At 39.6% G+C, this 27,539-nt stretch overlaps 1 protein-coding gene across 1 annotated transcript; it reads right to left on the bottom strand.

The window, feature by feature from the left end:
- Positions 1-84: 84 nt before the first annotated feature.
- On the bottom strand, positions 85-27,539 carry mapk1 (mitogen-activated protein kinase 1). The gene is made up of 9 exons (XM_068310364.1): positions 27,187-27,539; positions 12,208-12,390; positions 9,164-9,353; positions 8,600-8,716; positions 7,962-8,076; positions 7,239-7,370; positions 6,804-6,913; positions 6,366-6,494; positions 85-4,024 (listed from the first exon to the last, which is right to left on the bottom strand). Exons 1-8 carry the CDS (start codon positions 27,330-27,332, stop codon positions 6,378-6,380), a joined length of 1,110 nt encoding a protein of 369 aa, XP_068166465.1. The 5' UTR covers positions 27,333-27,539; the 3' UTR covers positions 85-4,024; positions 6,366-6,377.

Raw genomic sequence — 27,539 nt, 5'->3', positions numbered from 1 at the left:
TCTCATATCCCATTTAAAAGCAGTTCTCTTTGGGTACTGTCAGTTACGTAATTTTGTTTTCATTTTCAAAGAAGACTTCAGAGGTGTCGATGAAGGTACAGTGTTTTTAATGAAGGTCTATTTAAATGTCACAGCAGAGGAAAAGAAAAAACATTTAGAGATTTTTCAAAGTGGCAGTCACTCTTTAATAACAGAATAGCAAAGAAATGTTTTGTTCAAGTCAAATCCTTCACACAACAGCAAAGTAAAACTGACCAAGAGGAATCTTTAAAATATAACCAAGGACCCTTCTTTACTCTTTCAAAATGTTAACTACACAATTAAAGGTTTATACTGATCAAAACATAGCCCACCGGAGACAACTCAAACAAGATTAGTGTTTGATAGAAACATAACATTAATTTTACAATAAAAGTATCTTCACAAAAACATCAAAATAAAAACAGGCTCAAGGAAAAAGGGTAACACAAAAATATAAATGTTTGTTTTTCATCTTTTCAATACAGTCACAAATTACACAGCTGTGGCAACAAATCTCTTTAAAATTTACACAACTGAAAGATAAAGATACCCACCCCTGATCCCTCCCATCCCTAGACTTGATTGTGTTCATTTTAAGAGCATATACTGCGAATACAATGGATTCCCGACTAAACAAAAGCTGCACATCAAATTTTGGATATCAAGACTACCAAAAAAGGCACAAACAGACAGGTTGCACAAAGAACTTAGCAGAGGCTTTTTTTTTTTTTTTTGAAAAATACAACTAATCATACTGAAGTTCCAGTGCCCTTAATGTTCTAAATTAATCCCCCCCAAATAACTATCTACAGGTAAATCAAGTCCTGACAGGCACCTCGGATTACAAGTCCCATCCAAACTAAGAGCAAGAGCAAGTGCATTTAATAATCGTGTCACAGACGGGTGTGTACAGCAAGCGTGAGGAGCTCTGGGACAGATACATTTTTCTAACCCTCATCTGCTCAACCTAAATTTGTGAGTACAAAAAATTTTTCTGCAATGCGTTTTGGTCAAACCTTTTATTAAAAGGTCATCAGATGAGTTAATTCTCCAAACCGAACCATAAAAACTAACGTTTTTGGGTGTGAGCAAAGTCAGAACTTGGAATAAAATGTAGATTTCAAAGAATTTTTATTGGTAATAGTTAATTTTAAAGATTCGTAAGTTTTCCAAATTACACTATAACTTTGCATAAATTAGTGAAAGGTCCATTTATTTAGACAGGTACTTGGCAGTTGTTGATTTTCAATGACATTTTCTGCATCTTATTTTGATACTTATTTTGTACTGGAAATTTTATTTTGCACGTATGATTTATGATTGCTTGGGCAAAATTTTTTGTGTTTTCATACTTTTCTTAAATACTGTAAATAGCTGTAGGTTCTGGTCTGTTGTAAAACTGTGGGAGATTTATTTTTAGAACTTGGACGTGAATAATTATTTTTGTACCACTAGTGCCAAATTGCATAGTTTCTGTTTTTGTATTCAAATTCCAATAAATCACGTCATGTCAGGAAACTAGCCAACTGTCATGATATAGATTACTCTGAAGTCTTAAAGAGGTACAGTACAACTGCAAATCTCACCTTTGCTACTCTCCTGTGGTTTGACATATCTGGTTGCACTATTGTAGACGTGTACTCCAGAATGTGTTACTGCTGTGACATCACTGTAGGGCGTGGACAGAGGTGCAACACACTGACTGTCTGAATATGGCTTAAGAGCATCTCAGCAGGACAGTAATGTCCTCCCTTAGCTCGACTTTTCCACTCAGTTTCAGTCCAATATTGAGCCAAAGAAGCAACAAACAACACTGCAATACCCCAAACAGTGCACCTGTGGTTCTTTGACTCCACTGTGAATTAATCACCAGAACAGCCTTGTCATTAGCAAAATGTGTGCATGACTTGCTTTTAAACAAATATCAGAAAAGTGTAGCTTCACTCATTTCCTGACCAAGCACAAAAAAGTTTGTGAGTTAACAGCTCACAAAATTCTCTTGACTAAATACGTGAACGGACAAAGACACTTAAAAAGCTCAACATAACTGAAATAGAAGTATTTTAAACTGCAATACCAATTTTCTTTCTCCCTTTAAGTGCCCAATCCTGGAAGAATCAATTTAAAGGAATTATAATTTTAATCTACTTGCCATGTTTTAGCGTTATAAATAACACTCCTAATACTCTTCATTTAAAAAAAAGCACCCTTTCTTTTAAACTTACACCACTGTATCTTAAAAAAAGAGGCTAGGTGTACCATACGGCAGAACAGAATTGAAGCCCACCTGTAAACATCCTCAAACATCAAAATTCTATGCCACTGTGTTTATTAAGCCTCTGGAAAAGTTTTTATACATCTTCTTGGCCTAAATTTTTTTCATTTGACATAAAATCTTCAAATTCAACAGTCTTTAATCAGCGGTTACTGTCAAGAAGTAAAAATATGGTGTATCTTTTTCCACTGCATCAGCTGGTAATGATACTGCCAAACATTATCAGCATTAAAATGTGCAGTTAAAAAAATCCCAATGATTTAAACTAAACAAACAACAACCATCTTTAACATTGAAGTATTACTTGAACTTTATCACTCCTGCATTTCATTTTGTCTGATTCAGGAAACAACTTGTTTGGTGGTTTTTGTGACAAATACAGATATACAGTATGGTTATTCTCCTATTAGCAACCATGACAGGATGTTTTAGCATGTAGATGGAGTTTGGCTACAATGGACTTTAACCACAATGGAAATGAAATGACAGCTGTAGAGAATGCTAAAGCAAAAGAAACAAACAGAACAAAAAGCACCATGTGATTGGGAGGTGTAATATACCACAAAAGGTGGAACAGAAAGAGCCTGGGCGCTCTCCCGGTGGATTTGCCTGGCTTGCGTGGCACTTAACATCGTTGTCTTTGTATACAAAGCTTTTAACAGTCATGCAAAGGGCACAGTATTATTCTGACAAGGCGAGAGAGATTAACAGACCAAAGAGAAGGAAAAACAACATAAAAAGGGAGACACAACACTGCAGATGAAACAAGTGCTGTGGAATAACTGATCCCTTGTCTCAACAGGGTAAATTTTCCTGTACATGAAAAATATACTGTACATATAAACTTGCATGAAATAAAGAAATTTACTTCACTTTCCCGTGGATAAGGCAGAAATTTATGGTGAAATCTTTCAAAGCACTGGCAATTTGGTGCCTTTATGCAAATGTTACATTAAGTGAATGAAAAATGAAAACAGGAATTCTTTGTTTTTAATGAAAGGAAAAAGGTTATAAAAGCATATAATTCACCTATCGCCACCTATTAAAACATCTTAAGACCATTTAGGTGTGTGTGCGTGTGTGTGATTAAAATACAAGGTCTTTGTTAAAATTTATGGCTTGCAGGCCAAAGTCTGTGGCTGAATATTTGATTCCATTGCATAAATCAGTACATTTAATTTAGGGTTTTTTCTCCAATAGATAAAAATTGAGTTATTTTTAACAGTGTGATGATGGTTAGCATACGACTAAAAAAAAGATGTTCTTGATGATGGATGATTCTTGTATGTAATCAACTATTTGTGCAATGTAGACATGAGTTACAACCAGAGCAGCTGCACCAAAGAACACAACTATCACTCATTCAGCTGGACATAAAGGTCTTGAATAAGAATAGCCAGAGCCAAACACGATTAGAGACACACGCAAAATTGTTTATCTTGGCTTAAAATACAAAATCAACCCCAAACTGTAAGCTGTGATGCGACAGAGAGACACACAGAGAAACAGACAGAGAGAGAGAGAGAATGAAGGAGAGAGAAGGAGAGAGAGAAAAAGAGAGAATGATTGATTCCTGATGCCATTCCTGAGCAAAGTGGACTTGAAGAGTGAGACCCAAGGAATCCAGGCGATGTGGACAACAGGAGAGAAAATTAAAACGACCATCACAGCAACAGTGTGGAGGGGTGGAGGAGCGGTGGCAACGGAGAAGCCAGTCCAAAAAATCATCTGGAGGGAGAAGAGACAGTGACCAAGTAATGAGATGTCACACACCTTCATGTCAAATAACAACTAACTGAAATACTCCTGTTGATCCCAATCATTGGTTAAAACACAGGAAGTGATTTCACCTACAGTTTTTTTTTGTACACTCCTGCCTGTGGTCACATAAGTTCTTGTTTATATGTGCTAACGGTTCAAAGCATGTGTGAGACATTGAAGTGCTTCCAAAAAATATAAATGTGACATCAGTGGCAGATATCAAACATTATGTCAGCATGTCCATAACCGGTATCACAAATCTGACTGGGTCTTCTGTCCACACAAATTACTCAAATTCCATTCCAGTTTTAATATTATGGATGTGAGAGAGAGCACGGCTCAGCAAAATAAAGCAAGACTCAATTCACTATTATTATTATTAGTTATAAAGGTAACCCCAAACCACAGCAAATAACCTTTAAAACAGAAATATTTAAAAATGAATCAGTTAACTGAAAACATTCCATTACAAATATTTAAGAATTTTCTGTCACTAAAATAATTCATTCTTCGAATGTATTTCTCTTGAACTCTGGCTTTCTTTGTTGGCCTTGATGAGAAGCATACTATATTAAATCATCACTATGGTTACATCAGACACAGTGCTCCTCCAATCTGTCAATACGGTAGTGATGTTAGTTACAGCTGGAGGAATAAGAAGCTATGATGTATCAAAGCTACTAAAATAAATCATCGTTGCTTTCTGTTGCTCTAATTTCAGAGTTGTCACACTCAAATCCTTTCAGGAAGCTCATGTTTCACACTATAAAGCTGCAGAGAGGAAACGCAGTAATTACATACACCGAGAGAAAGAAGATGATGGGCTATAAAATGTAGCACTGATAGCTATTATCAGGAGGAGAGGCCTGTCGGGGTGCAGCTGGTGGTTAGCAGAGACCAGGGGGGAACACCACATCTGGACTCATTAGTAGAGTAAATGATCCAGTTATCTTCTCAAGCTCTTTAACAATGGGACCTTTTTAAAACCACTCATATAATTGGCTTCTAATAGCTTATCGACAATTGACAAATGTTTTCTTTTTTTTTTTTAGAAATAAAAATAACCCCTGATGAAGGAAGATCGCTTATAAAATTTGTATTCCTCTTAGCCAGAAGCTCCTTGCAGTTACTGTAAACTGTGAGATGTTAAATCTAAATTTTTAAATTAAATGGTAAAAAGATTTTTTATAGTCCACATACTAAATCTTGCAGGTGTTATGAATACAAGTTTTAAAAATAAACAAACTCCTTTCTCATTACGAGCAAACTGAGAATGATGAACGAGTGTTTCTGTACAAAGATTCAGAATGTCAATCCAAGTCATCAAATTACACAGAAAAAGTGGTAGAATATTTGCTCCTTCAGTCAGGTGTCATGTGACATCAGAGCTGCCATTTATCTGTAACTAACGCTAAGTCACTTGAACCATACAGTCTGGGTCAGGATACTCAGATAATGGTGCCATCTCTAAGCTGGTACTGTTCAAGTTTTCGAGAGATCTGTTCTATTTCTTGTCTTAGATGGCACCGACTGAGAATGAGGGAAAGAGAAAGAGAGATGACATAATATACGGAACTCAAAGCTGTGTCCACAGTGATTTACATTTATGAAATCCCATCATGATTACTGTACAATGAATCAGTCTACTGAATTGCAGTAGACTGAGTTCGTTTGTTTCTGTCCGTTAAAAATCTGCACCCAAAAGATGAGAATAAATGTTTTAGCAAATAACCTTGTTCATATACAGATAGTACCCAACTTTTAAATGCAATAGGTTCCCAGAGGCCGTTTGTAAGCTGGTGTGTAAGTTATTACATATGTAGTTCCCCTTTCTGCAGCAACTCCAACACAAATCTCCAACACATTGAAATTTAATATATAACGACTTACCAACAATTCAGCTTATGATCAGCCCCTGGGAACCTATTGCGGTTGTAAATTGGGCACTGATTATATACTAAATTTCAATCTATAATTACAAGAAATGGAGAAGACGAAGGAGATGATTGTTGGAGATGTGTGCATGGAGCGGTGCTGCTCGGCTGGGGGTTGCAGCAAAAAGGGCAACTACAGCAGTTCCCCAAGATACGAACATCGGATTGTATTTGTAAGTCAGATGTTCGTATCTCGGGGAACTGGGATATTGTGTTATAGAGATCATGTGATTTATCCACAACAGCAGATTTAAATGTTTGAATGTTCAACTCTGTGAGGTCTTATCTCGAGTCACTAAATATAGCAGGAATCTAGTAGTTTTGTAACGCAGTGATCATTGAACTTTGGTTACTTTTTACTGAGGTGGACCTGCCTGTAAAAGATGTTAGGACCTAAAACCAGGCTGGAAACGTGCAGTTTCTTCAAAAATGAGCTCTTTCAGTGTCTCTTTGGGTAGGTCATCCAGCTCCATGTCAAACTTGAAAGGTGCCTCAGCAACAGGCTGCACAGGGAAGCAGAGGAAGACGGGTTGATTTGACAAACAGCAGCAACTCCTGCTTCTACAATTTTCAAAATGTTCACCACCAATTAGCTACATATGAGACTACAATTAAAAAAGAACGAATAAAAGAACAAAACCTTTTTTAAAAAAAAAAACAACAAAAGAATTTTTCACATGCATTAATTCTTTTGTTACTAGAAAAACTCAAAGCATGTAAAAAAAACACAAAGGAAATGAATCATGAGAAGATCCTTCCATACAGGAAACCACAGAACACGCTGACACTCGAAGGGCCAAAATGAGTCTTACCTCATCTGTGGGGTCGTAATATTGTTCCAGGTAGGTGTGAGCCAGAGCCTCCTCTACCTCGATTCTCTTGTGGGGGTTAAAGGTCAGCATCTTGTCCAACAGGTCCAGAGCTGCAGCACAAGGATTCAATGGACTTTCAATGGGACAAATAATACTTTTTAAGATTCTTGTGATACAATAGTGAGCTTGCCTGCTCACTAGAGGGCACCATGACAACCTGCATACAGTATGGATAAATTATTGTGTGGAAACTAGACTCATTTTGTCATATCTTGTGAGATACTGCATATTTATGGATATAAAATTTGACCTCAGACCAATTCATATAGCTGCTGCATTTTTAAACCATTACTATAGTGTATTGTACAATCTATAGTCTATTGTACAATCTATTGAACAGAATGGTGGTTGTCAAGAAGAACCGTCCTGGCTGACCTTTGGGATCAGCATTGGGGAAGAGACGATTCCACGGCACTTTACAGCGATATGGCAGTGACAGAAGATAGTTCCTGGCCTTGATGTTGATAATGCAGTTGAGATCCTCCTGAGAGGGAGATCCCAGAATCCCTGAAGAGTATGTTTAAAAGAAATATTACTTTCATACACGCTATATGACATTTAGCAGGTGCACCAAAAGTCTATCAATTCATGAGGACCATGCTTTAGAATTTCAGTTATTGCAAAGAAAAAAAGAGAAAAAAACAGCATGAATGCAGAAGAAAAGGACAGATGAAAGAAGTAAATAGTGGTCTAAGACAAAGGCAAAAAAGCACAACCTGATGAATGCAAAACAATAGCTGTGAACTGCAAGGAAATGAATTTTTTAGTATAATATAAAGTTACTGAGGTGATGATGAAAACCATGAACACAAACTGATTTTACATGTACAGGTAGTCCTTATTAACCAACAAATACAGTTGGTTCCGAGAGGTTCTTCGTAAGCTGAAATGTTTGTAAGTAGTTATTTATTACATTTCAATTGGATAATTTGGCGCAGTTCTTCATATTTCTACGTTCAAATACTGAGGAGTGTGTGTGTGTGTCTGTAAAAATTTTCCATAATAAAATCCCCAAATAAAACAATCAAGCTTCATCACACCTGATGCATGGAAACCCCAACACCAACCCTAAAAAGACTATATTAAAGTAACCATTACCTAAAATGTGGTTCAGCTGATCCAAGTAGTGCTTCCCAGGAAATATTGGCCTGTTGGACAACATCTCAGCCAGGATGCAACCGACCGACCATATGTCTATGGACTTAGTATAGCCCTATGAATGAAGGGCACAAGACAAAGTCATTACCAAAGTATATAGGAAGACATGTTATATGCGTGTCTACAAAGTAATACTATAGCATCAATGAGTTTCTATAAGACCATGACAAGATGCAACAACTGATTCTGATCACCATCTAGCCACAGTCACCAACCGTTTCCATGTGAATATCACTTTAAATGTACAAATACAGGCCAAGCGCTACTATTTAGATTTTTAAGAAATTAGCATACATAAACAAAAAAATAAGCACTTAAATTGTTCTCTGAAAATGTCACAGAGAAAACCAGGGCCAGAGTAGGTTTATTCTCTCATGAGGAGCTGAAACCTTTCGTCACTCACTAGTTCCAAAAGGTTAACATCCTTCTCCCTGTTATGCATGTCAAGATAAGTTTACAGTTCAATTATTTCCATGTCTACACAAGGAAAAATCCACCATTATGCTGACAAGTGCCTTTTGGTGAACATACCCCTAAATACAGGTATGTCAATATCTTCTACAGGTGAGGCCACTCACCTTAGAGTTGAGCATGATTTCAGGTGCTCGGTACCAACGAGTGGCCACATACTCTGTTAGGAAACCAGTGTGATCGTGGTCAGGATCGGCCACACGAGCCAAACCAAAATCACAGATCTGCAGAAAAATGAGTTACAGAACATAAACTGTAACGCTGGACAATACAGGATAAAAATAGGTTGGATAACATTTAAACTTTAAACCATCAATCGGTTGGAATAACTGTTTACAGTGTATGGCACGCTGTCTTACCAATACTACTTTACTTGTAAATACTAAAATCAAATTTAGCCAATCAAATTAAACTGGAGGCCTAAGTACGCTGATGAAAATTAAATAAGATCAAATAGCTGTATATATGCCATAAATATATATGAAGCTATTAAGCTGGAGGCCTAAGTACGCTGATGAAAATTAAATAAGATCAAATAGCTGTATATATGCCATAAATATAGCGGCACAGCTAGTGCAAAGAAAATTTCATTTTGTGGTAAGTGACGGAAAACAGACCCTAAAACCAGGCCAACCTGCTGGAACTGTGTAGCGCTCTCTTTGCAACAGTACCTTGAGATCACAGGTGGTGTTGAGCAGGAGGTTAGAAGGTTTCAGGTCGCGGTGCAAAACATTGGCAGAGTGGATGTACTTGAGCCCTCGTAAAATCTGGTACAGAAAGTAGCAGATGTGGTCGTTGCTAAGGTGTTGACTCTTCAGGAGCTTGTACAGGTCTGTCTCCATGAGATCCTGAACAATGTACCTGCAAAGTGCCTGGTTAAAGAAACCTCTACCTTAATATTATGGAAGACACACACATTTGGACTACAAAGTTATGTCATGAAAAATAAGATCCCTGTATAAACTATATACAATAGAACTTGTCAATAAGGTGAAAAGTACCAATCGTAGATATTAAATATAAAACAATCCCAATTTTAGCTATGTTACTCACCGGCCACTTTATTAGGTACACCTGTCCAACTGCTGGTTAACACTTAATTTCTAATCAGCCAATCACATGGCGGCAACTTAGTGCATTTAGGCATGTAGACATGGTCAAGACAATCTCCTGCAGTTCAAACCGAGCATCAGTATGGGGAAGAAAGGTGACTTGAGTGACTTTGAACGTGGCATGGTTGTTGGTGCCAGAAGGGCTGGTCTGAGTATTTCAGAAACTGCTGATCTACAGGGATTTTCACACACAACCATCTCTAGGGTTTACAGAGAATGGTCCGAAAAAGAAAAAATATCCAGTGAGCGGCAGTTCTGTGGCCGGAAATGCCTTGTTGATGCCAGAGGTCAGAGGAGAATGGCCAGACTGGTTCGAGCTGATAGAAAGGCAACAGTGACTCAAATAACCACCCGTTACAACCAAGGTAGGCAGAAGAGCATCTCTGAACGCACAGTACGTCGAACTTTGAGGCAGATGGGCTACAGCAGCAGAAGACCACGCCGGGTACCACTCCTTTCAGCTAAGAACAGGAAACTGAGGCTACAATTTGCACAAGCTCATCGAAATTGGACAATAGAAGATTGGAAAAACGTTGCCTGGTGTGATGAGTCTCAATTTCCGCTGCGACATTCGGATGGTAGGGTCAGAATTTGGTGTCAACAACATGAAAGCATGGATCCATCCTGCCTAGTATCAACGGTTCAGGCTGGTGGTGGTGGTGTAATGGTGTGGGGAATATTTTCTTGGCACTCTTTGGGCCCCTTGGTACCAACTGAGCATCGTTGCAACGCCACAGCCTACCTGAGTATTGTTACTGACCATGTCCATCCCTTTATGACTACAATGTACCCAACTTCTGTTGGCTACTTTCAGCAGGAAAATGCGCCATGTCATAAAGCTGGAATCATCTCAGACTGGTTTCTTGAACATGACAATGAGTTCACTGTACTCAAAAGGCCTCCACAGTCACCAGATCTCAATCCAATAGAGCATCTTTGGGATGTGGTGGAACGGGAGATTTGCATCATGGATGTGCAGCTGACAAATCTGCGCCAACTGTGTGATGCCATCATGTCAATATGGACCAAACTCTCTGAGGAATGCTTCCAGCACCTTGTTGAATCTATGCCATGAAGAATCGAGGCAGTTCTGAAGGTAAAAGGGGGTCCAACCCGTTACTAGCTTGGTGTACCTAATAAAGTGGCCGGTGAGTGGTATAAGTGAAAACCCTTAGTTAAAACCCTAAGTTAAATTCAGAATAAGGTATGATTCAGGTTTTTAAAAGGCTGGTAGACATAAAACTGTTGGCATGATTCATGTTTCAAGCAAAATCACAATTCAGTCAAATCTTCAAGTCCTTGAGTTGCCATGGTGGTTAACCAAACTGTCCGCTTCAACAACAGAATAAAACCATGTTTGGTAAAAACAGATCACCCAAAGCTGTTTAAATCAATCCACTGGACTTTGAGAAAGTTTCTTGAAGACTTTTTGCCTCTCATCCAAGAGGCTTCTTCAGTTCTGGATAATCCTCTGGATAATCGGTCCATTGAATAACCATGACCTGGATAACTGAGAACCTACACAGACATCGTAAAAACAGATCCTTCACCTAACCTGTGTGAGAGATGTTTTACCTGGAAGGCTGACTGTTTCTGTTCAGGTGAGGACTAAAGTACTAAACCCAAAGCACTTTGCTGATAAGCATTAGGGTTAAGTCACTGTCATCTCTTTTAGTTATGGCAGAGTAAAAAACTAGAGACGCTGCATTGAGACTGACAGCTGGGCTACAATGAAGAGCCTCTCTGCCAAATGTCTGCTGACAGGTGGCTATTATGTAATAGAATACAGTGAGCCTTCGTCCCTCGCGGGTAATGTGTTCCAGGAACCACATGCAATTAACCAATTCCGCGATAGAGCGACTAACCATTTATCTTCCTATTTTTATTTATTTTTTTTATATACTGGTTTGATCCCCGAAGGGAAATTAAAAACGCACACTCTAGCTACTGATTACAAACGCATGCATACATATATATTTGTGAGTACAGGCCCCTGTATCACACACACACACATAGGGGCCTGTAGGCATGCAGGGGAAGTAGAGTGGCAGGCAGCTCCTTCTTGGTGCGCCTCAAATGAGCAATTTGTAAAGGGGACGGCACCTTGCTCAAGGGTGCCTCGGCAGTGCTCTGGAGATGAGCTGACACCTCCCACTGTCAGCTCACCTCCGGGTATTTTTGGGGGGCGGGAGCGGGAATCGAACCGCCGATCTTAAATCATAGGACGACCCGCTCTACCGCCCGCTTTACCACTGAGCCACTGCCGCCCCCGTTCAAATTATTTACAGTAATTTGAATGATTATGACCCTCCCCATACCAATAATAAACCACCTTCTATCTGTATTACCTTTTCTCACACTCTTATCGACTGTTTAAAGCCCTTTTGTGTCTCACGTAAGTCCGAGACTTACGGAATATAGCTCACTTCGGGATGCCGTCAGCCAATAGTATGTGTAATACGTAATCAGATCCTAGTATTTGACTTGGCGCCAATAATCTGAATAACAAACAATCATAAAGAAATGAGGCTGAAGACACATGAATGACGGTTGATCACATGTTGATGTTTCCTCAAACCATTTAAACGCATGTTGAAGGATACACATCCTTCATCTGGTCGATGGTTGGTGTGCGGATGATGTCGTTGATTCCAATGATGTTCTCATGTTTGAAGCGGAGAAGGATCTTGATCTCTCTCAGAGTGCGTTGGCAGTACGTCTGGTGCTCAAAGGGGCTGATCTTCTTAATGGCCACACGAATCTTGTTATCCCGGTCGTAGGCAGAGCTGGATTAGTAAATAAAAATAAACAAACAGCATTAATTACATTAAGCAAAAGGGAAGAGAAAACCCTACGAAACTGTATTGTAGAAGTCTACTAAATAAAAAATAAATAAAATGGCTTCAATACAAAAGTGACACTACATCATCTATATATTTTACAGAATCTGATTTAAATGACAAAAAATATCCACATTTTTAATGTAGCCTTATTAAAATGGTACACATATAACAACCCCAAATACACAGTGACACATTTAGTACAATCTAATTTTTCACTAATATTTCTATCGGTAATTCTAGTCACGGGACAATTCACATTGACTTAGCAGACCACTCAGCTTTAATTTGTAATACTACCATTAGCAGTAAATTAAAGGATAAAATACACTTCCAATGACAAAGCATGGAATTAGTGGGATCATGAACATCTCACACTGAGGGCAGATCCGAAGAAGGGTCTCACTGATGTTAATGAGCCAAACACAGGAGGATACTGTGCTTCCTTAAACATTGCATATACTTCACATCAAAAGCAATGCATTCACAGTCCTCACTTTTCAAAGATGAGATTAGTGTGACATATAAGCCTTAAACTTTTAAACTGGAAGATATTCCCAATATCTAGTACATTTTTTAGTGTCTAAAAAAAGTAAATAAGTATCAACTGCAGGGTGAACCCAGAGTGAACAAAGACTTGCTTTTCCACTTCTTCATTTCAGAAGCATACTGAGTATCAGCTAAAATATCAAAAACTGCAATGACACACATATATTTTGGGTTTACCTCCACTAAGAGACAGAAGTCTCCCGTAATTCAATCAAGAATAATCAAAATTTAAACTCAGACACTAATCATATTTCCTAATCCGGCTGCTGGAAAAAGACATGAGAGCTGCAGGTGTTACTGCATCACTCGCTGTCACACTGAAGCTCCATCAGCTCCATCAGATGAGGTGGAGGCTCATCAGAATCCACAGTGAAGAGACAGGAGAGTAACAGCACGTCCTTTTTGATTGCGGCAAAATCCCTTAAGTGGTCATTTAACTCACCAGAAGGGGCCACAATGTCTGCTGTATACTACTTCATCTGCACACCTGTATCACCAACCATGATGTACTGCAGAGCTGGAAGCGTGTGGTGTAATGTTATTGACATGCGTGTCTGGAAAAGTTATAGCTTTGCCTCAAAGGCTGTGATGTGTGCAACTAGTTGGTTCACTGCATCTTTTCCTTGAAGGCTGACATTCAGCACATTCAGATGTTTTGTTATGTCAGCCAAAGAAGCCAAGTCTGTCATCCATTCGGTGTTGGACAGTTTTTTCATAGTTCATCCTTATACAGAGTTCATTTTACCTCAAGAAAGTAGTGCATCTATGGGATGCGCTGCAACAACAATTTGTGCATCCCAGCACAACGTTTATGCATCCCAAAAGTAATAACAGAATATACGCTAAAAGCCATATGCAAGGATTGAGTTTAGCCAATAGCGCAATATAAAAACTAAAAAAACTTAATTTTAATTATGTTATTAATAATGTCATCACCGTTTATTAAGTAAAAAGAAAAAAAAAGAATTACATATTTTTTTATCAAAATGTTAATATTGAAATATTGTGTCAGAGTAAATTATTTGAGCATAGAGAACTAACCTCTTTACATTTGTTACGTCTGTTTACTCGTCTGCAAGGATGCTTAATGCCGGAGATGCCTGAATTTTTTCTATTAACTCTTTCTCTGTGACTTCGGCCAAACTATCCAAAAGTTGGCTTTCTCTGAAGCACGAGTCATAATGCACATTTTGTTGTTTAAGGAGATCCATATCAGGTACACCAATGCAGGGCTCGAAATTGCGGCCAAATTTTTATCAGTGCGACTATTAAATATATTTGGGAGCACCGATGCGACTAGGGAAAAAAATTTGGTGCGGCTTTTTTTTCCTCTTCTCTGTCGCTCAGGGGTCACCAAATGGCGGACCGCGGTCCGGATCCGGATCCGTGACGGTTCTGTCCGAACCCGTGACCACTCCATGATAAATTCACTTTTGCATTTTTACTTGCAGTTCGCGGCTACAGACGGCGGGCACTGCTCCTCCAGTTAATACGGTAATAGCGCCACTCAGCGCTGTCAGCGAACCAGGAAATCAGACAGCTCGCTACCGCTGAGTTTACCGCTACAGCGGAGCACAGAAGGAGGGTGACAGCATAGCTCCAAACGAAGGGAAGTCAACGAAGAAAACCGCCGATTAGCAATGAGTGGACGGAACTTATGTTTATTCCTCCGTCAGGCAGTTCAAACCATATTACTTCATATGGTCTGAACACGTAGCATGAAGTGGTAACATGAAGCGCCACTACGAAACAAAGCACAGATCTTTTGCGCAGAATTATCCCCTGAAGTCCGAGCTGAGGGCAAAATGACCGAGAAAAATGAAAACAAATGTTCACTAATGGCATGGTGGAGTTTGGGTCAACATGAAACCTCTTTTAGTGATGTTTTAAAATACAAAACAATCCAATAATAGCCAAAATGGTTCAGTCCAGGTTCCGGGCTGGCCTGACAGCGCGCCACAATGCGCTATTCAAGTCACACCCAGGTAGTGCCTCGGTTTGGCCCCTGACCCGGAGGCGGACCAACGCAGCATCCTCAGGTGAGCGTCTCTCTTACAGTTTTGTGTGGATGTGGGAAAAACGCGTAGGCGTCGACTGTGCACCCTCGAACGCACAGTTTGTTTGATGCGGACACGTGAGTGTGGACCTGCCGGAGGATGTGCGTGAAACAGTCTGAGCAGGACCGCGGTCCTGCCAGGAAACAATGAGAGCGCAGCTGCGGCTGCTCTCCTGGGCGAGGGACAGAGGCGCGGAACGGAGATGGACGGAGCGGTCTCTGCTGCTCCGTCACTGCCTTGCTTTTGGGTAGGTGCTCCTAAAGTCCTTACTGGTGCGACTACCATGCATAAATTCAATGATAGTTTTAAACTTGTTGAAGGGTATATCTTCAGCAGCCATGCATTTCACATCCTTTAAAATGTTTTGTGCATAACATTGAATAGTGTTGTGTGCATACCTCGCAATACATGTAGTTTCTCCATAGCCATCAACTTGCCTCACCCATGGAAGCAATGGCGTCCAGTGGTGTACAAATGCTCGGATTTTGCTGGTTTTTGCTTGTCTTCAATGCCTCTTCATTCTTACTGTCCAAAGAAATATCCGTTTCTTTGTCTTCATAAATTTTTGATTTTTATCCAAAAAAACAGATTGTCTTTTTTTTTTTTTGAGGCATGGTGATAATGTAGGATTAATTCGGCGCTCTCTCACTGCTGTGTGTAAAATGAGGAGACGTCGTGTTGCCGTTACTCTCGATGCAAGTGGATTTTAACGGGGCTGAATCCCGCAGGTGAGTCTCGCGCGAGACATAACGGCGATTTCTGGGTTCGAAATTTAAGTGGAGAAATGGATAAATTGTGTGAATATTTTTTGTTGAATCGAAGTGCATTTTTTCCCCAATATTATATCGCTGAAAAAGTAGCATAGATTTTTTTTTTATTGTCAGCATTTAAAGCTTGCGTCCCTGGGACGCACGCTGTCTGACGATTGTGCGTCGCCGTCAAAAGTTTAAGAGTAGGATGGAATAACAACTAAGTTGCATTTTTATGGAATTGAATTATAGTAAACACATTGTGCATCCAGGGCGGCACGGTGGCGCAGTGGTTAGCGCTGCTGCCTCACATCACGGCGGACCCGGGTTCGAGTCCCGCTCTGTGCGGAGTTCGCATGCTCTCCCCGTGTCTGCGTGGGTTCTCTCCGGGTTCTCCGGCTTCCTCCCACCTCCAAAAGCATGCGCTTCAGGTTAATTGGCCGGTCCCAAATTGACCATAGGAGTGAGTGTGTGTGTGAATGCTTGTTTGTTTCTATGTGGCTCCGCGGTACACTGGCGTCGTGCCCGGAGTGTCCCCCGCCTCACGCCCTGAGACTGCCAGGATAGGCACTGGCTACCCCGCGACCTGCGTTAGCGGATTAAGCGGGTTGGAAAATGATGATGATGATGATGATGACATTGTGCATCCAAAGTCTGCCTCAAGTCAAACAAACATGCATAATTGATGTTTTCAGGGTTACATGAAATTGCCTTGTTGACTCAACCACATTGAGACAGTTGTTAATACATGAAAGCATAATGTAGTTCATTATTTTCAAGATCCCTCACAAAGAATGACGGTTTAGAATTTGGCTGGGTCCACAAACTGGCCAGACATCCTTACTGCAGAGGAACTGACATCGTAATCCAGTCCAACTCAACACCTAGTGCCAAGAAATGCAAATTACTGATGCTGCTCTACATTTTCAGATTTCCTCAGTCATATGGTCTCAACTGGAAGTAAAATGTCATCATAAAGCCGGGATTGTCGTTCAAATCTGTGTTTCAGGATAACAAAAAGAAAACTTGAAAGTTTAAATTGTTTCCATAAGTTCTTAAAATTTATCATTTACATCCATGAAACAGTTATTTCATTTCGGCAAATTAGAAACAAAAATGTCTTAAAAAACACCCACAAAGTATGACAAAATCAGAAAAATTTGTTGCCATGGTGATGGAAGAGTAGAAACTGAAATGTAAACACAAGTGAGCTGAGTTTTTGCAAAGGAAATGTGAGTGACCTTCCTTTCTACTTGTGTTAGAGCAATGTACTCTATATGTGTGTGTGTGTGTGTGTGTGTGTGTGTGTGCGCGCACGTGTGTGTAGGAGGATCTAGTTTTCCATGTAACTGTTTTACACAATCAAATGCCCTCATGTACAGAAAAGCAGGGAGCCAGAAGCGTTATTCATCAGAAAGTAACATGTAAGGTATCTTTTTGACTGATTCTCTTGTTGGTTTGGTTGTTTCCCCAGCTGCAGCTTAAATGCAGGACTACTTATGAGAAAAGAAACAAGTTTAGATCATGGACAAAACAAAAAACATTCCTCCTGATTTTTCTGATGATGTAAAGAATGAGTTTGTCTTGCAGATGCACTGAAATTGAAACCCAACAAAAAAAGATTTGCCCAGACCTTTGCCTTATTTCATAACGTTTACACTTTCTTGCTATGAGTCAAGCATTACCCCCAAAAATTATGACCTCCTTATGTAGGCCAACTTTTACAACGATTACTGGCTGAACACAAATAAAGTCATTCCGAATATGTTTAGTAGATGACTGATAATTTTATACCCTTAAGCAAATAGGCATGAGCAATGTAAATAAGCATACAATAAATTGCATGCGTGTTGAACATTTTCCCTTGAGATCATAAATTTCTTGCATGTAATAAATTAACCTGAAACCTGTGCAGTACTTTCTTGTTTTAGCAAGTTAATGAATAATGATTTTATCATTAAAGGGATTCAGGCTCTAACCATAAACCCACTTACACTTAACACAAACATGTTAAAATGCATATCCATGTCATATACAGTCTAACTGTATGAATGTGCTACTTTCCAACATTAATTGCACAAACGCTCTATTTATGATTCGTGACTTAATTCAGCTGGAGGTTGCTTGTAAACTATTGTACCACAAATACTACCTTAGTGTTCTGCGTTGAGCGTCAGGAATTTGTGACAATACTGATAAGAATTTCTTAGTGTCTTAACAGAAGGCTAGACTGATATATCCTGGTAAAACAGCACAGTTCTATAGCAGTCATTTGAGATGTTGCATTAATGTAGTCATTTACTGACATATACAGAGGTAAGTCAATAAATGTCAAGTCATGTGTCTGATGGTCTTAAAATCTAATCTACAGGCGCTTACACGAAAGAACAGAGACAAACTACAGACAGGTCTACACTGTCTTTCCTGTTTCTTCTGTTTCTGTGGTGTTGTCGGCTTGATGCAGGGGGGAGGGGGGTGTTTCCAAGGAGATCTGAATACAAGCCATTACACTGCAGCCTCTGTCTTATGCAATAACTCTGTTACCAGGACGATGTTGAGATTGGGTTGAGAGAAAATGATGAAAAAAGCTCACTACTTTGCTTCAGGGCAGAGTGAGAGTGTGCAGATATGGAAGTGGACAACCTACACTGAGAGTTCAGGGTATTACAGACTGCAAAAGTCACACAGAGCTCTTCGCCTCTTTGGACGTAGGTGAGGGCTTGGCCGACTCATCTGACTTTGCTTTTGTAGAAAGCAATGTCTGGGCTTATCTCTGAATTTATTGATAGTCTACTGCATATTTGAATTGCACCAAATTCAACACTGCACTCCCTTTGGCCCCACACGGCCACCTCAGCAGTTGAAGAAGAGTAGGTGATTGGTTTTTGAAAGACAGGAAGTCAAGGTGGAGGTACTCGAACAGGCCCACAGGAGATCATTCATGTTAAGTCACTTATAGCCATGTCACTGAAAATATTCTTCGATCAAAAAGATGATGCTGCAGCAAAATGTATACCAAAACTGGGCTTGCACTAGGAGGTAGTATGACTAAGCCACTGTGGCTCAGTGTAAAAGAATCGAGCAAGCCACAAAAAGCCACACTCTGTGTCCAAGACAGTGGTGCAGCGCGTGGACGACCGACGCTCGTTGCGGGGGGTCCTCCCCTGGGAAATTTTTTAGAAATTGGGTTGTTTTCCTGCATTCTGGTGCATTCTGAGGGCAAAATCTTCTGTTCAGTTTACCTACAAAAATACACTAAAGTCAACCGTTCAAGCTGAACTATCTTTATTTCTGTCCTACTTTATGCAGGAATAAATGTGAGATTCAACAATTGAAAACTTGCATTCACTACGTGAAGATATAGTCATACAAAATATTACTCAATGTTTACTAGTAAATTTTACTGGTTATTCCTGCCGGTCATCGGGATCAAAAGTCTAAGACAAGTATTGATAATATCTTTCATTTATCTTCTGATCAGTCTGTCTCCACTCCTCCCCCCTCTCAGCATTCACCATTTGTTTATTAATGAGGACTTTAACACAAACTCTACTATAAAACACTGGATTCTTTTGATCGATCGTCCTCACCTTGTCTTACACCAATTCGCGGGTTCAGCTTGTAAAAAAACAATATTTTTGTTTTTCATTGGACGAGAGGAGGTTATGACCCGAGTGCATATTTAATGATCGGGAGCGTTCAGGTCACTTCGGCTATATCCGCATGCCAACGGAAATAGCGGCGCTATTTCCGCTAGCGCCACTCGCTAGCGGCAGTAGCGGCGCCAGCGAGCGGCAGTAGCAGCGCTAGCAAGCGGCAGTAGTGGCGCTAGCGAGTGGCAGTAGCGGAAATAGCGAGTGCCGCTAGCGAGCCAAAAAGTTTTAGCCTTTTTTCCGTAAAAATATGAATGCCACTGTGGCTACACAGTCTAAAAACCTTGTAGCCAATCTGGAATTTACTTCGCCTATGGCGAAGTGGCAAATGGCTAGCGCAAGCCCAGCAAAAACAATTTTGTACATTGAATTACTGTGACTTCCGTTTTCGTTTACTGACTCTTGTGAAAATATCTGTTCTTATCAACGTCACGTATCAAATTCAGCTCTTAATACCCTTTGTATTAATATTAGTACGTATGATTGAAGCTACAGTCATTTTTCCAGTTCTTTTTTACATAATAGGGTTAAAAGACAGCATTTAATCCCAGTGAGCCTAATTTGAGATGAGTAGTCCATTATTGATGACGATGGCTATTTAATGGAATTTCACATTCATTGTTATTCTGTCAATAATTTCATCATTTCCTTACTTTGAATCCCCCATCATTGCAGTTAACATGATATCAGGATAAACATATGCTGTTCATGTGTTAATGCATACGCACAGCTAAATGACATACCTAAAGCAGAGAACTGCACTCACTCCAAAAGTAATACGCATCTCCAGTTTAAAAAGAGTCACCCAGCAAAAAGCATTTTATGATCAACTTAAAAAGTCCCTTAATGCAACATTTACAGGTGTGTCATCTACATTTAAGCCAGTGATCACTAACAATTTCCTTTATTATGAGCCTTTAAGGTAAACATGTACAATGATGGAGGAACATAGGGGCTAAAAATGGTGCAACTCAACTAATACACTATCTCAAGTGAAGTACAGCAGCCCTCATTCGAACAGCACTTAGCGTTGATATTTCACCACCTATAAATACTTCGCCACAGCCGTATATAACCGCTCTACAACATCCACCTTTCAGGCGCTGCCCAAACAAAAGAACACTGTTATCTCTCTTTGAGCTTGTTATCAGCAAGGTCATGGATTCCTGCGCAAGTCAAGTTTCAAGACTTAGTTGAGGAATAACCTTGATAATCATCAATCATCTTATGTGACTCATAATTGAACAAAAAGTCATACATTAATTTCACCTCTGGTTTAAGGAAATTCCAAGAAGTTCTTGTGTTCTGTCTAACTGAATGACTCACATTCATTTACATTGTCTGCCTAGTTGCGTTAGTTTTGACTGACAGTCTATTACGCAAACTTTGGAACGTTACAGGGGAATTCCTACTGTAAGCTCCTTTCAATTCTTCCCTTTGCCACACACCGGCTGCAAATTAATGCTCCATGCATCTTTGCCTGCAAAGCATAAAACAAGAGAGCAAATATAGGAAAGAAGGCCCTCTTCAAAACAGTGGCAACAACTTGTCAGAAGCACTTTTCACTCAAAGATGACAAAATAAATAAACGGTATTTATGGTGCTTGTGTGTGCTGATTTCAAAGCAGCTACATCTTTTGGAAAAACACATTATGATGAGGCTGAAAGAACAGATCACTTTTTAGCATGACATCAATGTCACTCTCTTTCCCTCATTCATATTGTACACTGAGTCCTAAGAAAATGTGTGCGGGTGTGAATCAGCTAAAATGTGTGGATGCATCACATGAAAGGCTAACATAGAAAAGCAGCACAGTAATAACATGCATCCATCAGCCCCCAATGAGGAACACTGATCATCAGCTCAGTGAAACAAGCAGCAATGACCATGAATACTTCACTTGTCTGCTGAAGCAGAAACCTTCCTTCTCACATGTCCTGGTAGGTCATGACCGAAATTACACAAATTACATATCCTTCTGAATTGTACAGCCGGATTTCAGAGTGTCAAGGCTCTCATTCTTTCCCTTCCTCTCCCATTGGCTGTGAAGTGGTGGTACTGATGTCAGAGGCAGAGTTGTTGCCATGGAGATGGGCGCCACAGTGGCATTTCAAGAGAACGGCTCATGGCAGTGTGAAGCAAAGCATCAACCACGGCTACGAATCTGGCCAGTTGAGAGCAAGATGAGAAAGAGTCACCAGGTGGGTGACAAATAAGAAACTCTACTTGTGATTTGGGATTGATAGTGACATGTTAACCAGTAATGTGTTAAAACTGTTTGCTACAAAGAAGTGACCTTTTAAAAACAACTATAAAATAATCCTCATAAAATGTTCTAGTCTTCCTTATATGCTCTCTGAGCATGCAATTTCCAATACACTGCTTCTGTGTTTTTCCCACAACTATGGCTAAATTGGTAGTTTATGAATATCAAACAATACATGCCACATCTCAAATTTAAGGATTTGCTGATTTCATTGATCAATCACTGGAAATATAACAACTTGGGGGTTCAAAATGTAGGTCATGAAAACAATGTCACATACATTATATTGTACTCTGAGACACTGTTTTGTAGACTCTCATCACAAAAGAAATTAGCTGTAAAATTAATCAGTTGAATGAAAATTTAAATAGTTATAGAAGTACACCTGCTAGTGGCCAAGATTGAGCTGGATGAATAATTCATCAAAGCTGCTTCACCACCATATTTACCAACTCTTGATCACCGAGAAAAGGTATGTCTGGTGCCAGATTGACAAGATTTCTATTGCTGTGGTAATCAAATACCAAATAGCATTAAATAATTTAGACACTGTATGTATCCCCAGGTATGGTTTGAAATGAGCTGTCAGAGGTGAAGGGCCCATAGGAGCCTGGAAGAGACTGATTCTGCCCTCTAAACTTGCCTCAGCCAGCACATCTTTACCACCTGCACATGTGTTAGGTCCGGCAAAAGCACTCAGTTTGTTTGGGTTAGATTTAGGGTTAGAGTCCAAAATGTTGGGAAGCAGATGATCATTTGGGGCAGCAGTAGCTCAGTTCACCATAAGGGCTTGTTCAGACTGGTTGCCTATATTTGATTTATGGTCCATTCAGACTGATATTGGATATCTCGTGCAAAGTCTGAACAGTCCCATACCATATTGTTTCAGATTTTTGCGGGACGGATTGAAACCACATTCGGGAGGTAGTTTCGTGTCGGATACGGACGGATGCATCTCAGTCTGAACAGCTCCAAACACTTCGAGTGGATATGGCAGACCGTGACGTTATATCCGTGACTCGAGAGCAAGACGCCAGGAGGAAGATCCTCGTGCATTACAGAGTGGTAAAAAATGGAAGAAGTGGACAATGTCTGGTGTGTGTGAGATTTTCTCCATCTCTACCAGACAGTGATATCTCCAGTATGCTAAGGTAACAAAACTGCATGTTCGTCGCTGTTGTTCCTGCCGTCGCAATTATATGACCTCACACAGTACATGCAATGATCGACGCCTCCGCCCTGACGTCATTGTTACAGCAACCTGTTAGATCTGTCTAATGTGGCCAAGTCTAAATTTTTTTAGAAAATGGGGTTGTTTTCCTGCATTCTGAGGGCAAAATCTTCTGTTCAGTTTACCTACAAAAATACACTAAAGTCAACCGTTCAGTCTGAACTGAGCCAGATTGCATCTGGACACTTGCTAAAAACAGTGTGAACAGTCAGCCTAATAATTAGATACGAAAGGAAATCTGGTTAGTCTCTGATATGCCTGCAGTCTGAACGCAGCCATAGGCTTCCTTAACTGATTTTTTGATCACGGTCCGCCACATCCGATCGGAATGTTTGGAAAAGTTCAGACTGAAGACGCATCTGTCCATATCCGACACAAAACTACCTCCCGAACGTGGTTTCAATCCGTCCTGAAATATCGGATATCATGTGGTATGGGACTGTTAAGGCTACAATCGAGATGTACGACATCAATCTGGTTGGGCTAAAAATCAGATATAGGTGACTAGTCTGAACAAGGCCTAAATCTTGGCCTGGGGACCAGAGGGTCAGCAGTTCAAGACCCATGTCAGATAAAAATTTCAGAATGTGAAGTGGCAGTGGGAGTTGACAGAACAGCCTTTGTAAACATGATGCTGCAAATAAATTGTGTATAAGGGTAATTTGTAGGAGACAGGGCTGTGAGGTCTGGTTTGACACCACTCAAAAAGAACCGCTGACCTGCTGGTTCTTTGCGACACATTAACATTCACAAGATGATTTGTATTGACCATGTATGATTGAATATGGGTGTGTACAGAGTGGGCTCAAGGTGTGCACCTTTTGAGGTGGATGGTTTTATAAAAAGGAACCATAAGTGCTTGTGTGCATGCACATGTTAAACTCTCAACTCCATTCCCATTCCACTGTTTCTTCGTACTGAACATGGAACGCAAAGGGAAACGAGACCTTTGCCTAGTCAATCTTGTTAGATCTAAAACTTTTGATCAAGTGGGTCATTTTCTTTTTTTCCCCTGCGTTACAATTGTTGACAGGGAGGGTTTAAAAAGCAGAACACAAAGTACAGCTTTTGAATACCATCTCAGAGGGTGATACAGTATCTCGCGAATGTGTAAGCAGTCAGTTATGCACAAAATTAGGCCCATAATAAGAGGCTCACTGCACCATTAACCTACACTGGAAATATACTCTGGAAAGCCCTGACATGCAACAGTCTTACTATCAACGAGAGGCCACTGAAAACAAAAATAGTTCAACACTTAAAATGATACAGACATGCTCGACTGTCGTCCGCCCTCTGACCATGCAGCCAAACACAGCTGACTTCAAAACTTTGACACACACTAATTACCAGATCTTTCTTTGAGCAAAAACTCAAGTTACATCTATGTTGTATGGCTTAAACTGACCTGATGCACCAACAGATTAAGTTTAATGCTCTATCCTCTCTTGTCCTACTTATTATTCTTAGACTTCATTTGTCATTTGGATTTGCATCAAAAATAAAATTTTGGCACAATGGCTTGGAGCACAGAAGAAATAGTGTCAGAAACAATACATAAAAAATAAGGTTAATATACTTGTGAAAAATTTTGTGCAAAAGATAAAAAGATACATTTATTGCACAAAGAAATACAGCACAGATGATTTTAGTGAAGCAGTCCTGTGTGGGTGTTTGTCGGTGAGGTGGGGGGGGGGGTTATGTTTTCATGATTTATACAATGAAAATAAAACTTTTGATGATTTTAAAAAGGATACCTAAAGCTGTGTGGTCAAAAACTTTTTTTTCTTGAACAGATTTTACTGCCATTCCATTAATCAATACTTAATTTATTCAGAATAAAAACTCCCATTCACTTCTCAGCTTCTCACAAACACTGAAAACATTCATCACATGGGACACTGGCTACTCTAAAAACAGCTGAAGAGAATTCACGTCAGCTTTTGGTAACAAACTGTTACAGCAGGCTGTTAGTTCACATTTGGAAATGCAAAAATTAACAAATCACAAACAAGATCAGAGCCTGACACCACCATCAATAAACACGAATAGATAGATGAAGGATGGTATATCACAAACCTCTCTGTGACCTATTGTCATTTCATTTACATCTTTCTAGAACAATGCTCATGATCAGCACATAACACTCACAGCCATACTTGTTGACTGTCGTGTGTGTTCAAATAATATACAGGTACTTGAAATGCTCTGGTCTGTGAACGCAGTAAATGCAAGTCAAATTAAAAATTCATTGTGAATATAGTTTAGAATGTTGTTTTGTTGTGATTTTGCATTGTTTGTATAACACATCTACTTCCAAAATCTTTAAAGGTCTACCTTTGTTTCTCAGAAATATGATTACCTTAGCCAATGACCGTTGGAGGTTAGGTGATCAACTAACTTTGTCTACCCACAAAATATCTTGGAAGAGTCGTCAACAAATTAAAATAAATGTTTACACACTATTGTTTATCAACAATAGTGTGTAAACAATAGATGTTGATCGTTGGCAAGGAAGATTTGATTCACTTTGGCAGCACCTCCGGATATGTATGCAGACTGTATAACATTTTCAAAATATTTTGGGAAAAATGTGAATCACAATGGTCTTTGCTTAGAATTGAGATCACAATCCACCAGCAAAACGTTTTCACTCATGCTGAAAGGTTTGAATCACTTCATCCATTATCTCTCTCTGTAAATCAAAACAGACTACAGGGACTTCCCAGTATACCCAATCACAGGGTGTAAAGCCGGCTTCTAATTGGTTAAGAGAAAAATCAACAGCAGTGCTGTGTTCAGGGGCATTTTGCAATTCTCTTGACGAAAGGACCAGTTTGTGATACAGCTCATGAGACAAATCACACTTGCTTAGAAATTAAGCCACCTGCACAAGCGAACCAAGACTGTGATTTTATGGCGATTATTCTTGCAACTCTACAGCCCATCAAACTAATATGACTATGTGACATGACCATTCTTACTTTAATTTGATAGCAAAACCATGTAAACTGAGTTTTAGGCTGGCCACCATGAAAACTAAAATCTGAAACAAAGAGTGATCATGTTTACATGTCAAGTAGGGTTCATTCTTCGATTACTGCTTTCTAAACCAAATTTAATAACCAAAAAATCAAGACTGGATCAATTGGTCTAGCCTGTCACTTTGACTGTGTTTCATATTCACTTACTGTTTGTCATTAGCTTATTATTTTCTCAAACTTCATTGTTGTAACAATTGTTGTTGAATTTATTAGCAAAATGGGGAATAAAAAGAATAGTTTATCAATATTATTATGTAATAATTATATTGGCACTCTTTGAAACAGCCACCATAATTAGAAAGAATGAAGCAAATTTTTACAAAATATTTGTTATTTGTATTTTCTAATGACACAAAATGAATGATTAACATTTCAAATTGCACCCCATTATGTATTTGATGGTGAACTGTATTTTTGCTATTCAAGGTTTAAACAACCATGGTTGCGTGCATTTGGTGGATAAATGACGCTCAACGGCCTTGCTGTACGGAGGTAATGGGTCAAATCAGTGTTCTTACAAAACCCAGCACAGACACACACAAAAAACTACACTGCTGTTATCTTGTTATCTGACACAAGGACAATATATTATGTAACACAACATAGCATTCACTTTTATGATCAACTACTGCACCCCACAATAAAGGAACACTATAATTAGTATAATAATAATAATAATAATAATAATAATAATAATAATAATAATTAGTACTATAATAATTCAATGATTAAAAAATGATTTTAAAAAGATGATTCAGATAATACACAGCTGAAAACACAAATAAAATTGTGCAGAGTTTTGATGAGTTTAACGTGCATGTAATCCTATGTAGCATATCATTATGGCTCCGTCTAGTGACAACATAGCGTGTAAACAATTATCAGTAACAGTTCATAAAATGACTGTCTAAAAGGAACACTCCTTGAGGAACCACAGCATTGCATTTTCAGGCGTATTATGCAAATGTCACCTACAAATCAAAAGACTCAAAGTTAGTTTGAATCCATGGGCATGTGTGATTCACAAGTCGAGATTTTCTCTCCCTTCCTCGCAAACACCGTCATCAAAAACCACCATCCATTACAAACCACCACACATTCAGTAGGAATCTGTCAGGCTGCTGTCATGTCGCGATAAATTGAAAAGGCGTCAACCCTACAAGGCTTGTTCACACAGTGAGGCTACACTCACCACACCATCCCGTAGGCTCCTTCTCCGATGTAGGAGAGGTTGCTGTAACGAGGTCCGACGTCGAAGGCCTGCCCGCGGACGAGCTCCGTCCCCGACACGGGGCTTTGGCCGCAGCCAGCAGGGGCAGACACCGCAGCTGTCGCCATTATGAGGGCTGCCTTCTTATAACGATATCAAATAAAAAGAAGTAACTGAATTTAGACAGATATGTTTGTGTCGTATCCGTCGTCGATGTGACTGATAGAAGGCGTTCCGTTGGGCAAAGGCCTTCGCTTCGTGTGGAGTGGTTCTCCTATCCGTGACTGTACGACCAGCTCGACCACACCGCCGCTGTGCTGGTACAGGCAGGCAGA

This window comes from Antennarius striatus, chromosome 3 (assembly GCF_040054535.1).
Source record: "Antennarius striatus isolate MH-2024 chromosome 3, ASM4005453v1, whole genome shotgun sequence".
Taxonomy (NCBI): domain Eukaryota; kingdom Metazoa; phylum Chordata; class Actinopteri; order Lophiiformes; family Antennariidae; genus Antennarius; species Antennarius striatus.
This window is presented reverse-complemented; position numbering and strand designations above follow the sequence as displayed.

Excerpts from the sequence above, each read along its gene's own strand:
- mapk1 (XM_068310364.1), bottom strand. The coding sequence starts at position 27,332 with ATGGCGACAGCTGCGGTGTCTGCCCCTGCTGGCTGCGGCCAAAGCCCC. Across the intron at positions 9,354-12,207 it reads ATCGACCAGATGAAGGATGT|GTACATTGTTCAGGATCTCA; the intron begins GTATCCTTCAAC and ends GGCACTTTGCAG. Across the intron at positions 7,371-7,961 it reads TCAGCTGAACCACATTTTAG|GGATTCTGGGATCTCCCTCT; the intron begins GTAATGGTTACT and ends CATACTCTTCAG.